This window comes from Podarcis pityusensis (genome assembly GCF_964106645.2).
Source record: "Podarcis pityusensis genome assembly, chromosome: 2".
Lineage (NCBI taxonomy): Eukaryota > Metazoa > Chordata > Lepidosauria > Squamata > Lacertidae > Podarcis > Podarcis pityusensis.
The window spans coordinates 55,951,550-55,968,476 of NC_138029.1; the positions used below are offsets into that span (position 1 = coordinate 55,951,550).

General features: G+C 40.9%; 1 protein-coding gene across 8 annotated transcripts in view; it reads right to left on the reverse strand.

Moving 5' to 3' along the window:
• Positions 1–2,630: 2,630 nt before the first annotated feature.
• The window catches only part of ARHGAP26 (Rho GTPase activating protein 26), a 222,477-nt gene continuing 208,180 nt past the window's right edge, over positions 2,631–16,927 (reverse strand). For all 8 annotated transcript variants that reach the window (XM_080997149.1, XM_080997151.1, XM_080997154.1 and 5 more), the window contains 2 exons: positions 11,775–11,866; positions 2,631–4,840 (listed from right to left, as the gene is read on the reverse strand). In XM_080997149.1, the coding sequence (XP_080853275.1) occupies positions 4,752–4,840; positions 11,775–11,866 (181 nt within the window). In that variant the 3' untranslated portion in view covers positions 2,631–4,751. The remainder of the gene's footprint in view (positions 4,841–11,774; positions 11,867–16,927) is intronic.

The following is a 16,927-nucleotide window of genomic DNA, read 5'->3' on the forward strand; positions in this document are numbered from 1 at the left end:
AGGAGTCTCAAAGCGGCTAACAATCTCCTTTTCCCTTCCTCCCCCACAACAAACACTCTGTGAGGTAAGTGGGGCTGAGAGACTTCAAAGAAGTATGACTGGCCCAAGGTCACCCAGCAGCTGCATGTGGAGGAGCGGAGACGCGAACCCGGTTCCCCAGATTACGAGACTACCGCTCTTAACCACTACACCACACTGGCTCTCAGTAGAGGCCACTCAGCCAAAAGAAAAGAAGAGGGCAGGAGAGAAGGGAAAGGAGCCTCCTGAGTCTCCCTCCCTCTTTACACGCATAACAAGGCAGAAGTCTGAAGAGGTGTTGGCCCAACATCAAAATCAGTGCTGAGGAGAACCCTCAGGGATTCAGAGAGGATAGCAATTAATAGCAGTACATTACTTTTTCCTCACTAGGCGGCATTCTAAATTCTTGGTGATCTCCAAGCAGCCATGAGTGGGGCAGGCACAGTTGTAGATGGACACAAGGAAAGAAGCCTCAGGCACGAGAAATGAAAATAAGAAAGCCGTATCTTGATTTAACTCCTGATAATATAATGCGTTGCTCTTTCGCTGCTCAGCATACAATGAGGCAGAGGGAGAGAGGGAAGCATTTAACACAAGAACACCTCACTAAGAGGAGCTACCTTTCAGCCAGGACTAATTTCCCCTCAATTTCTATCACATTAGATAAATAAAAGCCTGCCTTGGGTGTCGAAACCCAAACACTGGAATGTTAACTATGTTCAGCTTTGTTTTCAAAGTGCTTTGTCCCAAATGTTATATTTCAGTAAACATGTGACATACAGTATCTGGGGGTGGAGGGAGAAGGAGAGAAGAAATGCCAAAACTACCATAATAGTGTGGCACTCAGAGCTTAATTTCCAGGTTTGTTTATTTGTTTGTTTTGTGTGTGTGTCTGGCTGCCAAAAACCTAAGCTACCTTCCCAATATAAGATTGATGCTTAAGGTGCTGCCATTCTGAATTAATTTTCCTAAGGGCTCTTGTGATCTATAGACTTGAGGGGGAAGGGGCACATTTGAGTTTTTGCTAGCTAATACATCCTATTTGCTAGCTAATACATCCTATTTATATTTCTCTGTCCTGTGCCATTTAATCTGAGGGCCAGATTTACCTCAAGTCCCCGATTGTGAAATCTGGGATCTGATGAATAGATGGTTTGCAAGGCCATTCCATTGTTATTATTTCTTTAACAAGCCTATGGGCTTTTCATTCTTCACTTGGTTTCAATGTGCATTGTGTATCAACTCCCAAGGGCTTCTTAGTTTTGGTTTTCAGGCTGGATCGCTGACAGGGAATTCCGCTGGAATATTTTGTAGGTTTCTTGGACATCTTCTACATATGAAGAATGAGGCATTGGAGTTCTGAGGTGTTAGAATGGATGGCACCTCTTTAGGCTGCAGGTAGAGGGTACCACACCTTTGAATGCTCATCTGCATGCAGAACCCTCACCATATCTTTCAGAGGTTTAAAAGAAGGACTACATTCTCTCTCCTGGATATGCTAATTCTCTACTAGTGGACTTGTTGTTGTTTACCTTGGAAGCCTAAAGCGGTACTATCCATTCTACCATGTCCGGATTCTACTACCTCATTTTCCTTTAACCACTGACCACACATGAGTTCCTCTTTTGAAAACCTTCTGCACCAGACCTGCCAAGCGTCTCTGCACTTTCAAGCAAGGACTCTTGATTTACTATGCGCCAAGAACATATTAAAAAGAAAAGTTCAAAATGCTGTTGCTTGAAAACATTAGGTATGCTAGTAACTTGTAAGAGAGAAGAAATTTCTTACTTATTAAAAAAATGTAGGAACCAATACGTTTCTATGTAAAAAATAAAATAAAAAATTCTCTCCTCTGGGAAGGCAGTCTGAGGTAGAACAGTATGTTATATGTTGTTCTAAGGTTGTTGTTTTTTATAAAAAAACCTTAACATACACACAAACCAGCTTCTGAGGCTGCACTGAAGAAGCCTGAGTCCTTAAATCATCCCCGCTTGTGCTATTTTGCTATTGAGAGTACCTGATCCCATCAAGCTGCTTTTACCCCCAATGCATAGTGTTTGAAGTGTGAGGGAAAAAAGGAATCAGAATCATAGGGATTGTTAGGGTAGTCACTCAATTATGTCCACCTGAAAATAAGTGGGCTGATGTATTGGGAGCAGGGAATACAAGTACCTGCACTTATCTCCCAGCAGCAATAAAAGCAGCTTGGTAGAGAATTTCAAAAAATAAAAAAATAAATACACTAGTTATAGCATCAGAGATTGCATGGCTGTGTGCTTGCTTATTAAAAGAGCACAAGAGAGAGTGTTAGCTGGCTCAGACGTCCCAATAAACCATGGATAGGAGGAGCAGGCGTATGGAGGCCTCAGACACTTGTGCTGCCCCCTCCTCCTGCAGTACAGAAACAAGAAGTTCAAAAATTCTCTCTTCTGCTTTTGATTAACTACAGCTTGTCATGTTGTCAAATCAAGCAAACTGTGATTAATCATAATTATGGCTTGGTAGAAATAAGCCAGTGTCAAGCAATGGAGCTGGCTTGTTTCAATAATGTTAATATTAACCACAGTTTAATGTTCAGATGAACTCTTAAGGAAAACCCCAGAGATGAAATATTGCATTCAATGCGTATATTATTTGTTCAATAAACACTAGAGCTTCAAAATGAACAAAACACAATAGAAAAATACACTTACTACGCTCCTTCAAAGATGCCTAAAAATATTAACAAAAATGGTAGATGTGCAAAAGCTGCTGCCAGCTATAGGTGCCAAAATGAAGGAGACCAGGAAAAGTCATTTTCTCTAACGTTGGTGTGTAGATTTGTGCTTGCCTCTGCACCTCTTGTTAAATATGTTTAAATGCTGACTGAATACCTAGTTTATTACACTTCTGTTAAAAATCTGAATATATAAAAACTTTACTTCACAATATTTCAAATCATCATATTTACATCTCAAATTCAAAACAGTCAGTGAAACATACAGCAATGTGAACACTCAAGAATTTAAGATTAAATTTAAAAAAAGCACACAAACATTTTAAAGCAGAAGAAGTCTATGGCCACTGAAATCTGATAGTACAGCAGCTGGGGCGTGGGGCAGGGGAACCACAATTCACCAGGAAGTGCCAGTTTTTCTACTTCTGCAAGTGGGCCAACTTTTCAATTTCATCTGAACACAGTCAAAACTTTTATATTTCTTTTTAAAGCAAAGAAGAAGAAGAAGCATGGTATCTGAAAAGTTTGGCTTTCAAATCATGTCATTAAGTGTAAATTCTACAGCTATGCAGACAATATGCAAAGCAACTTGAGAGGAATTTAGGACAAGGGTGCATCTTCCCCAAAACAGGTATTTCACTGAGAAAGGCATTAGTGAAAGGCATCAATGAATAGGTGAAAACATCAATCCTAATACTTCATATATGTGTGTTTTCCAGATTTTTCACTCAACTGCACAATAAATACAAAATTCTAAGGTAGGTGATTGTGTAGAGGAGGGGAAGGGAACCTGTGGCTCTTGAGATGTTGCCAATGGGCAGGGATGATAGTTGTAATTCAGTGGCATCCTTAATGCTAAAGGTTCCCCGCCCCGTGTATCACACACACACACACACACCAGGCTACAAAGCAAGCAAGGGACATAATGACAGAAAGTATTGCTGTGAATGACAGAAGCTGCCCACATCAAAGAAATAAGAAAGGCCCAAGTGCACAATAGGCTTTGGATGCTTGTTTCTACAAATTTGTGCTAGTAAGTGACAAGAGAAGGACAGCAAGTCAGTCTATGTGCTATTCTACAAAAGCGACTCCTTGACCTCCAAGAAGGAAATTCCTGTTTGAAGAGATTGCAGATATTTTAGTCTTAGCCATTCTGTTGTTGTTCTTTTTTTAAAAAAGCCTTTATGAACTTTGGTCCAAAACATTATATTCTTCATATTGCTGATGGATATTTTTTGGGATCACAGTTGCCACACACACTCTGGAAAAACATTCAGATTCTGTTGTGTGTCTTGCTTGACATTAAAAAGTTAAAAGCATTACTGTAATGCAACTGCTGTATTGTTTTTGGTCTATGTAGTGAAGCAGTTCTCATTATTGGAATTATTTATGTGTTGATTGCTGTCCAGGATGGCTAATCTCTGCAGAGGAAAGCCATTAGTGTTGATGTACATAAACATTATTTTCACCTTCTGAAGATAAAAGGAACAGACATGGTTTCCTCCAAGCAAATTGGAGGTTTATTTTGGCCAGCTAGAGGAAAGTGCAGGGGGTCTAATTTTTGTTCATCTAGCATTCCCTGGGTGTTACCCGAGAGGGCACCCGCAATGACTTTTTGTGATTTTGTGCAAGTAATTCCAGTTAAATGGGGCTTGATATCAAGCAATCATTTTGAGCCACATTTACACACACACCTTGCTAATATCGTGCCCTCTAAAACAAAACACAATTTAGAAAGTGGGTGCACACCTTTTGTAGAAGAGCGGAACAATTTATGCTGAAATTCCTCCCCCTCCCCCTTTCACATCCACCATTTCCTGCAGTGTCTTTGTACAAACAATGCATTACATAAGGAGCAACATACATTATTTACATAAACATTCATCTGAACAGGCACCAGAGTCCTTCACCTTTCTTTTCACAGTGGCAAACAGCAAATGATCTACAATACTCTAATCGGCAGTTGTCATGGATACCATGTAAAGCTCAGCAATGTTGTGTGTGAATGGGTCCATAGTTATAGAAACTCCACATAGTTCTCAGGGATCAATCCTGTTTTTCCATTCAAGGTTCCTTCCAACCAGCCGGGCTCTTGAGATGGATGAACTGAGAAGAGAGTTGAAGGTTATTAAGTCTATAAATCCGAAACTTTAAAATAGAACTAGAATGTTGACTAACTTTTATATTTCCTGTTCTTCCTGGCCGTAGGAGTGGGATGGATCCTCATCCTGGCCACAGAAAGAAAGGGTTATCCTCCAATTAAGTCTTCCTCTGAGAGGAGGGGCTCCACATAACATGCCTGAGCAGTGTACTTTCCAACCCCAAACAGCAACTTAGCAAACCTATTACCTGTGTGTCTAAATAATAAAAGGTTAAGAAAGAGCGAGGAAGATAGTTGAGAGACATCCCTGGATGTCTCTGCCTAACCCTATCCATAAATCAGCTAACAGAGAGAAGAGGGCACTACGGAAGAATGCACCAGACTACCCTGAATCTACCAGGAAGAACAGAACATTTATTGGTCAGACAACATTCCAGTTTCTACCCCTAGTGTCCAGCAACTTCATCCTCCAGGGGATATAGCCACCCCCGGCCAAAAAATCCCTCTCTCCCAGAATACTACGAAGTGCCACATACTGTGTTAACAGAGAGACTTCTATAGTGTTTACAATCACTGTTGTGATTGCAGATTACACAGGAGGAGGAAAAGAAAAGTAGTAGTGAGGGTGACAATGGATATGATCAAACATACATATGCATTTACACTCTGCTTCAGTAGGAGGCAAGGACTAAGGGGTTAAAGTCTCTGGCTTCATCTCTCTCCCTTCTCTTGCCGAAGAGTCTAAATGTTTATGGTTCCCCTTGCTCATTTCCCTTTTCTGTAGTGCTGAGGTTTCAAATTCCATCTTTCTTCCCTTGTGGCCTATTCCTCTGCCTAAAATTTCCTTCCATATTATCTTGCCTAGAATTCATTCCCACAATCTCCTTGTCCCCACCCTCCCCACCCTTTTCTTTTTTTAAGCTCTCTATGTTTATGTAGTTAACAGACATTAGGAAACTATATTCCTGTTTGTGAAAGCCATCGTGATGACAACAGGGTTACATAAGCCTGGTCATACATTCTAGCTCACAGGAGGAGGAAGGAAGAAGGAAGGAAGTATTATCAAGAGGCCATTGCTGTTTCTGTGCAGATAATGCAAAAGCCACTCTTGGGACTGAACAGGGCTTTATGGGGAGAAAAAAATCTGGAAAGATAACCTTCAATACTTAAGAATATTAATGCACTTATTCTCTTTCTGGCTTGCTCATTAATGGGATTTCCTATGCTCGACTCTGGCAAAGCGTTTCCTTTACTGATTTAAACTCTAAGCTGGCAATAGACATGAGGACAGCCAAGCACCACGAAGCATGCCCCGAGATAACTCCTCCCCCCTGCAAAAAGATGTTTAGGGTAGCGTGGGTTCCATACCAAACTTCCACAAAAGAATGCTACCAATATATATACTTTGGAGCAAGTAAAAAGTTAACAGCAAAAGTGTGGCACTTGAACTTGAGTTGCTCACCCGCGTGCAATCGTGTGCAATTTAAACACTCCCATTCTGCTTCCCACCCCACTCCCGTTCCGCCCTTTTAGAGACACCTTTTATGACGTTTCTGGGTCAATTCCAGGTTTGGCGCTGTGTGTGTTTGCACACATATTGGTCATGCCTAAAACAGGGGTTGGCTGTATTTTGTTCCATACCTAAATCTGAGGTTGGGGATTAGGTTAATCTATCAAATGAAACACAAAACTGCCTGAATAGATTTGAACATGATTTTATACCAAGAGATGAGAGGCCAGCAAAGTAATAGTAATAGTCCTCTTCCTCCTCCTTACTTTTTATCCTGCCCATCCTTGAAGGAACTGAATGCAGCAGCCATGGTAGGAATCCCACCATATTATTTCTTCCTCACCCAATTGCATAGGTTTTCAACATGTTATCAAAATTTAACACAAATAGCAACCTTACAATGACAATGGATTTATTATAACTAGAATGGTTAGTATCAAGGTTGCTTTTACTTATTCATACTCTATATCCCTCTCTCATTTTATTCTAGCCCACTAATGTGTATGAGGACAAGGAAAATGCTTGTATATTGATTGGGTTGGGGAGCAGGAAGAGGAATTTGAGTAAGTATATCTTTCTGTACAAAATTCAAGACATTTTATTTCAAAACTGAACATGAAAGTCCCTCTAACGGTTAAACAAACAAAACAATGAGGCACTTGGGAACAATAGGCCTCTAGGTTGGTTTAGAGCAGACTTCCTCAAACTTGGCCCTCCAGTTGTTTCTGGCCTACAACTCCCATGATTCCTAGCTAGCAGGGCCAGTGGTCAGGGATGATGGGAACTGTAGTCTCAAAACATCTGGAGGGCTGGGTTTGAGGAAGCCTGGTCTGGAATTTCTTTCTCAGACTCGGAATACAAATTTACTTTTTAAGAGGAAACAGTATGCGTATCTTAGGAAAAGTTTTTAAAATATCAGCATTAAGGAAGTTATGTGACATCTCAAAAGACATCAGTAAATGATGTGGGCTCATTTGTGCTGGTTCTGTCTTATACACATGGCTGAATTTTTAGGGGTGTCAACAGGAAAACTGTATGTACTGGTATTAGCTACACAATCCTATGCATGTCTACACAGAAGTAAATCCCAATTCAGGTCAATGGGATTATTCCTGGATAAACTGCATCCTAAATCAATCAATCTGAATCTATTTCAGGCCCGGGGTTAACTTTCAAGCCCTGGGCACTAATACAGGTGAATGTTACCCTAAGGAAAAAAAGGCATCTTTCATTGCATTGCCATAACTGCTAATATTTTCTCCTCCCATGTGATATCTGCATAGTCCTTATCGAACTGCCCTGTCCCTTTTCTTCTTATTTTGTTAAAGACAATTCTTCAGAAGCTACTTGACTCTCCATCTTTTGTTACATTTCTCATTTCATTTGTACCCCATGGAATGTATGTGATTTACCTCATTTTTGTGTATATTTTATAAAGGTAAAGGGTAAAGGGACCCCTGACCATTAGGTCCAGTCGTGGCCGACTCTGGGGTTGCGGCGCTCATCTCGCTTTATTGGCCGAGGGAGCCGGCATACAGCTTCCGGGTCATGTGGCCAGCATGACTAAGCTGATTCTGGCAAACCAGTGCAGTGCACAGAAACGCCGTTTACCTTCCCACTGGAGCAGTACCTATTTATCTACTTGCACTTTGACCTGCTTTCGAACTGCTAGGTGGGCAGGAGCAGGGACCGAGCAACAGGAGCTCACCCCGTCGCGGGGATTGGAACCGCCGCCGACCTTCCGATCGGCAAGTCCTAGGCTCTGTGGTTTAACCCCCAGCACCACTGTAGGCCAATTCTGCATTCTACAGTTTTTCTCTCCAGACAGTCTCTTCTTACAGCCTTAGTCAAATTTACATGTTTGTATTAAAATGATTAATGCAATTGGTTTTTTATTATCCTTTCAATTGATTTCCACATTGTTCCATTATTATATTTAGATCAGAACAGGATACTGTATAGGAGAAGGTCATCTGTATAATCCTTGTTAGTATTCTCAACATGTAAGGGTTTTTTGTTTGTTTGTTTTTTAAACAGTATTTAGCTTTAATGTCCCCCACCACAGGCAAAAAACTTCAGCTTCTAAGGAAGATGGTAAGAGGGGTGAATGAAATTTTGCAGTTAAACCAAGGAAGGCAGAGAAACATTTAGAGAGATTGTGTAAATGATTTAAAGGGAAGGAGGCACTTGTTGCCAATGCTTTATACTGTTCTGGCCGAATCCTCCAAAAGAGGCAGTATTTCAGGGATACAAGAATTAATACTCATTCAGGAGCTTATGGCAATGAAAAACTGGTGCATCATAGAATCATCGTCATAGAGTTGGAAGGGAGCATGAGGGTAATCTCATCAACCCCCCTGCAATGCAGAAATCTTCTGAACAATGTAGGGCTCAAACCTATGACCCTGAGATTTAGAGGTTTTTTTCTCTGTTGATTGAGCTACACCTGGTCTATGGTATCGAAACAAGTGGCTGTGAAATTATATTGTGTGATATCCTGTTGTGACCATCTGCTAGTGCAGTGAAGTCCTGCTTCCTTTCTACAGTAATGGTTGGTTGTGCCTGAATTGACAAAAGTTCTGTGGCTATAGTAGTCACACCACCTACTTACCCTCATGTTCCTCCAGTCAGTAAATGTTGGAATTATGAGTATGCATACGGAGACAGACCTTTCATGGCTTTGGGGGGGGGGGGGAATTTAATACCCAGTATTCTGGGATTCTACTCTTGTTGGAGTAGAGAAGATTAGAAGAAGAACTACGTGTTTGCCTGAGCTATGGCAAACCTTACAATTATGATAATTTTTTTCCCTGCAGCTAATGGTTGCTTGCCATGGACAGTACCATCATCTCTATCTGCCATATCTTCCCCTGAAATCAGCTCGCAAACTGGAAGTTTGCATTCGTTGGAGGGATGTGGCATGATCCTGATGTCTCTCAAACTACCTCCAACCCGTCCTACTCAGAAACTGGGGTGCCACACAAATGGAAAAAAACCAACAACATTTGTTTGGTACATTATACTAGCTGAATAATGACCATGTTGTTTGGCAGCATGCCAAAAATGGGGAGGGGGGGCGATGACGGACCCATCATCTATAAATGGTAAGTGCGGAAAGGCCCTCAATGCTGACATTTATAGGCCGCCACTCCAACAATAAAATATACAGTATAAAGTATATGGCCCCCTACTGAGTTATTTAAATGCAGGAAGCAACACTGAATAGTCTGCCCATCTTTGCTGTGATCATATGGCAGGCTTAAATAAATAAATAAAACTGAACCGAAAGAACGGAAGGAAATTCTGTTGCACCTTTCACTGCATTAAAAACATAAGAAGAATCATAGAATCATAGAGTTGGAAGAGACCACAAGAGCCATCGAGTCCAACCCCCTGCCAAGCAGGAAACACCATCAGAGCACTCCTGACATATGGTTGTCAAGAAGAAGAAGAAGAAGAAGAAGAAGAAGAAGAAGAAGAAGAAGAAGAAGAAGAGTTTGGATTTGATATCCCGCCTTTCACACCCTTTAAGAAGTCTCAAAGCGGCTAACATTCTTCTTTCCCTTCCTCCCCCACAACAAGCACTCTGTGAGGTGAGTGGGGCTGAGAGACTTCAAAGAAGTGTGACTGGCCCAAGGTCACCCAGCAGCTGCATGTGGAGGAGTGGGGACGCAAACCCGGTTCCCCAGATTATGAGACTACCGCTCTTAACCACTACACCACACTGGCCACTACACTCACACTGTAAAGGAGGTTTACAAATACTTCATTGGTGTGATAGGGTTAATAACTTTTGCAAAAATTAGAGATCTAAGTTAATCAATTCTGTAGTTGGCAAATTGTCATTCTACATGCCAATGTAGCTATTATTATTATTATTGAACCTAGGGAGCGAAAGGTACTCCTATGCATGGTGATTTGAGCAAATGAAACAAAGAGCATGAAATAACGAACCACTGTTCCCACTGTGAAATGTGAAAAATTGGCTGCTTTTCTCCTGGCCAGAGACGGGATTCTCTTAGACCTTATGCTGTGTCTTGTCAAAGATAGCAGAGGTTCAGGGTATGCAGAAGAGGTGGGGCTCTCTCTTTTGCTACATACGCTCAGTTTGACTAATGAGAAGCAGACTAACATAGCTAGCTTGACTTGCTAACTCTCACGCAAGATTATAGCTCCAAGTTGAAAAAGTATGGCAAATAAAAAAATGTGCTTCATTTGACATGATATTTGTCTTGTTAAAAACTATTTTAAAAGTGTTTTCTCTTAATGCAGCAATTATAAAATGCATTTTGCCACATTCAGTAGGTCGACTGCAACATAGTCCTAGGTGAGGTAACTAGGCATGGAATGAGATCCATTTGCACAACAAGACTCGTTTCTCCTCTCATCCCCCAACCTGTTCTGGGTTCCCCCCAACCTTTCACAGCATATTTAGGAGGCGTGGGGGCAGAAGGGGGGGGGAGTCCCACTGTGCTGAGTGGACCTCATTCCATGCGTACAACAACTTATTTGAATCTAGTGAATATTATGCAAGTTGTCTCTCAGTGTGGCCCAGCTGATTTTTATCTAGCAACCACTGTTTGCTCAATATAAACAGCCTTTCTCTATTTGTTCTGCTTTTCTGTATGCCTAAGAGCCAGGGGAGAGCAGGCTACTAATCAGCAGAGAGTTCCAAGAATTCTATCTGAAGCTTGCAGTCTTATAAATAGATTCATTCTCTTCTTCAGCATCTTTCGTTTTTGCAAAAATGGTAAATTATGGCCACTTCTTCTCCCCCAGCTCCTAAACTTGGCACTCTTCCTCACTTAAACCTGTTAAGAGTCTCTGTCCTCAAACCCACAGCTACACCTGGTTTGTCCATCTGCCATTTGGTAATTTTCAGTAAGTCTTTTACTCCTGACCAACTGACCCATTAGCAGGTATGGAAAAAGATGACACTGCTAACCTACCCATGTTGAATGAACTGGGCTGGTATCTCTGGTATATTATTATCAATCCAACTGAAATCTCTTCAGTATTAACTGAACTGACAACCTGCAGTTAGAAATACAGCCAAATATTTATGTGGTTGACTAGAGCTTTACAAATTTCAACATCCACAAAATTAGCCATGTTTCCCCCTGCTCATTATTCCCCATTTTCCCACCATAATTGCCCTATGCCAGCAGCTCTCTCTCCTCCTTGGGTTCAATTGAGTATTTACCCTTGCAACCTCAAAGATGCACAAACTGGTGTGCAACATATAGTTTTTAGCCCATATGTTCCTAATTAGTAAACATCAGATGGGCAGAAAGATGTAGTCTGTACCACCATTTGTAACAGGATGAAGTCTTAAGATTACTCAGTGGGAAACACAAGCCTTCTCTCTTGAGAAATCACCATTCAGTCTTCTTTGTGTTATGTAGGACTGGTCACACATGGATACTCACCATTATCAAATATGGTGCCTGCAGTGAAGGAGAGTTCTGAGTCGTGCTCTGCTTTGCAAGCATAGAGTGCTCTGGCTCTGCGGAATGGAGAACTGCAAAAATAATAACAAAAGAATCAGCACGCAGGAAGGTTTGCACATGTTTTCTTTTCGTGTGTGTATGCAGACTTGAGTATTTCTAAAGTATTTTCTCCTGAAAAATCCTTGAAACGTGGATCAAAACTGCCAGATGGCAAAATGTGGAGGAAAAGATGAAACACAGGTCAAGGGAAAGATAAAAGGAATAATATTCAAGATAACACCAAGCATATTTAGAGGATGAGAGAGAGAGAGTGGGGTAACATTTCTTCTCCAAAACCAAGTTTCGTTATTTTGGATTTTCAACATTAACTGCTGCATTTGTGACCAAGGGAAGCCCATGGTTGCCCAATGGAATGAGCAATACTATTTCAGGGAGTGATGGACAATTAAAAAAAAAAAGAATTAGAGGCAGAGAAAAGGAATCAACTCTAAAGAGTCAGCTGGAAAAACTTTGTGAGGGAGAGAGTTTCTGATAAGAAACATAATCCAGAGGCCTGGCTCCTGGTTGAGACTGACGTAACCAAACTCTGCTAGCAATCTTTCCCTGGCATTGTAAATCATTTGAACTGAGGATTTGTTGGTAATTTTTCTCTCTAGCTCAGTTCCAAGACTCTATCTGCTTGAACAGTACAATGCAAATTTCCAACCCCGAGGAAGCCTTTCCTATAGTGATTTACCTGCAGTGGAACCTCCATGCCACAAACCACAGTCCTGCCTACTCACATGTTACAGAGGGTTGAGAAATAAAGCATCATCAATCTGGAGTGGCAGCTGCTAGTTTAAGCCCTGGACATGCTGCCCCATGAGTGATCTCTTTCCCTCAGGGGAAGAGTGGGAGAAGGAGACACATTTTCCCCAACAAAGCTCCTGGTCCTGCAGGAGTCAACTGTTGCTGCTGTGACAGTTCTTGGATTTCACCCAGTCAAAAAAGCTTGAGTGAAAGTGATGGCGCCTAGATGAGGCACTCTGCTTGGTAGAGCTATGGCAGCTTCCTAACTGTAACTGGGAGCTAGCAGAAGGTGACACCTTTCAAGAAGAGGCTTCTAAGCCCTGTTTTCTCAGTCATTTTAGAGAGACCTTAAAACCCAAAGCATTACATGCCCTTTTGCTTAGAGGGCATTCACCAGTATGATTAATCTGCATTTTAAAGGACAACTGGACTGCTAAACAGCAAGTAATGTAACCCACCAGAGAGCTCAGAGGCATTATTATTATTATTATTATTATTATTATTATTGATTTTATTAGTTTTTCTTGGATTGAGAAATGTCCCATACTTTACTCCCCCCCCCCCCATTTTCCACTGAAAAACCTTTTGTTCTGGAATTTGGATACACACAATTCCTTCCATTGGTTTCTGATATTTATTTTTTTCCTCCTTGCAGATTAGCCATATGCCTGACTGAATGCGTTAACACAGCATTTCCCCCCATTAGCAAAAAGCACAGTTGTTAAATTTGAGCGCCTTTACAGTCTTTGAACATCCTTTGCTGACAAATGCATAAAGGGGAAAAACAGATCACCTGGCCAGCAGCATAATTAATGTTAGAAAATGGTAGAGAAGTTTCATTCCAATCCAGATCAGGAGATCTTCAACGGAAGTTTGTTAAAGAAGCCAACAATTATTGCATATTAACTCTAGTTAAGCAGAACCTCCATCTAATAATCTATCAAGTGTTTCAACTAGAAGGAAGGCCAATGGGGGATCTCCTCCTAATGCAAATAATATATTTCAGGCGAGATTGTCATCTGAGAATATGGTTAAATTCTCCCTCTTTCCCTGCTGTGATCACAATAATTATCACCACTAGTGGATGCTTAAAAAAAGAAGTGTATGTTAACAACACATCCTGTTTGGTTCTTGTCTAAATTGAGATTAAACTATGAAAAAACCCTAGTCCTTTTCTGGCACTAATTAGTGATACTTTATCTTTGTAAACATTATCAAGATGGTTAAGAGCCTTAAATTCAACTGCTGCAGCTTCCCATTGATTAGATATAAAAAATGCACACAATCACTCAAGCACATGGCATAACAGCAGAGTAAAAATATATTAGTGTGAATGATTGTTAGGAACAGAAAGCTACATACTGAACATGTCCAGCGATTGTTACAAAGTCTGTAAATCCAAACCTAATGAATGGAAGACTAACCCACCCAGCACTACTTAATGGCTAGGACCAAATCATTCAGTGCCTCAAAACTGGGTATAAAATTCACAAGGAGGCAATTTCAAAAGGAGGCACTTTACTAAAAACATTTCCAAGAAAAACATCTAGTTACGTAAAGAGATTGTGACAATTGCAAGCTTCCCCCTTGTTTCCTGTTCAAAGCTTTGAGACCAGGAACAAGACACACTTATTTAGAATTTTTTCCTCATCCCACAAATTCTCTAATGGAATCTTACCCACCACACCTCGGCAACAACAAAAGTCTTACACAGAACATTCAATTTAGGATTCCTGTTTGAAGACCACATTAGCAGGAATATGATAATCAAAAGCAATATTTAGCATTCAGATGGATTCAACGAATAATGGGAAAACATAACACCTGAAAACATTTCCATTGCAATATGTTTGTGTGTGGAAATTAATTAATACGAACCTTGCATTCAAGAGTCTTCCATGAAGGGTCCCTCCCCAAAAATGTTCAGAATACAACATTTTACTTGAGTCACTATGACCAATTATGGCTTATGTGCTCCATGAAACCAACATGTTGGGTCAAGCGGTTTGTCTGGATTTGTAGAACACCCGCAGGAATGAAAACAAATGAGAAGGGGAACTCCACAGAGACATTAAACACAGTTTAGGGAGATGGGAAGCAAAGCCGGCAGGGCGGGGGTGCACAGGGGAAGACAGTGCATTAATTGGTAATTAATACAAGTTACAAGAACAGCTTTGAACAATAAATTGCCACTGCCTGGTCCATTTCTTTTCCTGGTTTCTTTTCTTTGCTGTTATCTTAGTGTATGGTGCTGCAATGCCCTCCCTTTCGTGCTGCAGTGCCCTTCATAGCCCAGCCTGGATTACCAAGGGCATTAATGAGCCCTAGATCTTTCTGATCAGGCTTCTTCTTCTTTTTTTTAAATTTCTGCCTCTGAGCATGGCACATGGCCAGAAAAGCACTCAGTCGAGTTTTGCCCATGTGACCTTGTACAGTTTATGGGAAGAGTGAGAGATTCCCTTGTGTGCGCACACACCCCAGACTCATAATGACAGCAATTCTGATTATGTTACACTAGATGCAGCCTTGTATCAAAACTAAAATGTGACATAGCCACCTTGTTGGGGTATTTACATTTGCAGATATAAGGCTTGTGAGTGGCTTCCAGTTAAAATTACCATACCCTGGCCAGAATGCATGTGTCTTTTCTGTGCCCTGTTAATAAACTATAATGTCTACCATGCATCCCTGTAGCAAGTGAGCAAGTGAGAGAGATAGATAGTGAGAGAGAGAGATAAGGAAAAAGAACAAGGTTATTAGCTGATTGCATAGAACTCCTACTCAAGGTTAACCCTGAAGAATTTTAAGACACCGTGTTAACTTCACTGCTTAGCAAACATCTGAAGGAATGCAGAGGTCTTCATCATATTGTGTTCCAGAGTAAGGATGGGTGTTGCCATTTCAAGGTTACATACAGCAATGAATTTCCTTTGACCGATACTAGGCGCCAAGGCCGCCCAGAAGTTCTGTCCCTGATCCAAAGAGATATCTGTGGTTGCTTAGTAGTCAATTACATCCTGCACATTCTCAGAAGAACACATACTGAAATCAGGTTTCAGGATGAATCCTGGACACACATTACAGCATCACAAGCAACTACTGTAACAACTTTTACACAGGTAGCAGACATGTGAATGCACATTGTATGTGGATTTCCATTGCTGTCACAGAGCATCCTGCCATGGTTACTTGTAAAGAAAACTGTTTTCTGTCCAGTGTAACTTCATGATCATGAGCCCTACACTATGCCACTTAGTAAAGGGGTTTTATCTCCAGTTATTGTCAATGTAAGGTAAGAAAGCTATATAACAAAATGTATTTTGAATATAATATACAAACAAGCCCAAAGAATCAAACCTACTAAGATCAAAGGAAGCACTTCCCACTTTGGGCTCAACTTGTTGAGTGGAAGCTAATCAATATAGGGTTGGATGGATTTGTACACTTCTGCTCTATGTCACTTTCACATGTGTTCATTCGCTGGTTCATCTCACCTTTCATGTAAGAATCAGTAAGGCAGCTCCAGAAGTGGTGCTTGCTTGTATTGAATTGAAAAAGGGGGAAATGCTCCTAGCAGTGCAGAGTAAACTAATGCATGGATGCAGGCATCTTAATCAAGGCACACATCTGGCCATCATGGAGACCATACATTAGCTGAGTTTGTCCTTGCATTTTCTGCAGTTCTCCCCCAAAGTGGATCAGGGCCCAAGGAAGTTCATTTTCAACTTGGGACTCCCTTCCTCTGGACTGTTTTGCGCAATTTTTAAAAATTGGGGGTGGGATACTTTTTCTGTGCATTTTGTACACTTGAACAATCCTCCTTGAGTTTATTGCTGAATTAAAACTGCTAGAAAAACTACAGCCAGCAGAAATTGTTAGTAAACAATGTTTCTAGCATGGGCTACCCAACTGTTGTTGAAATGTAAGGTTAGCTTGTAAATGAGAAGAGGACACCATCTCAAGTAAAGATAGCCCAAGTCCTGGGAACCAATGCTGGGCAAACATTTGTGGCTACCATTCTGTACTTACTTACCTGGGAGTAAGCCCCACAGAACTCAGTAGACATGTATAGGACCACTCTTGGAAATCAATGAAGACTGTAATACTATTGGTCTTTTGCAACTATATCCATCTCTTTGGCTGAATGGGCCTGAATTTTAAGAGGTCAAACAGTTTTTGAATGTCTGTAAATGGTCAGTATATATTCACCCATATTAAATGTTCCAGTTCTCATAAACGTCACAACCTCACTGCCTCAAAAACCCTCTATTCTCACTGACACAACTGAATCTGAAAAAAGGAAAACTGTAGTTAAATGTCAGGCTTAAAAAAGATATAATGCA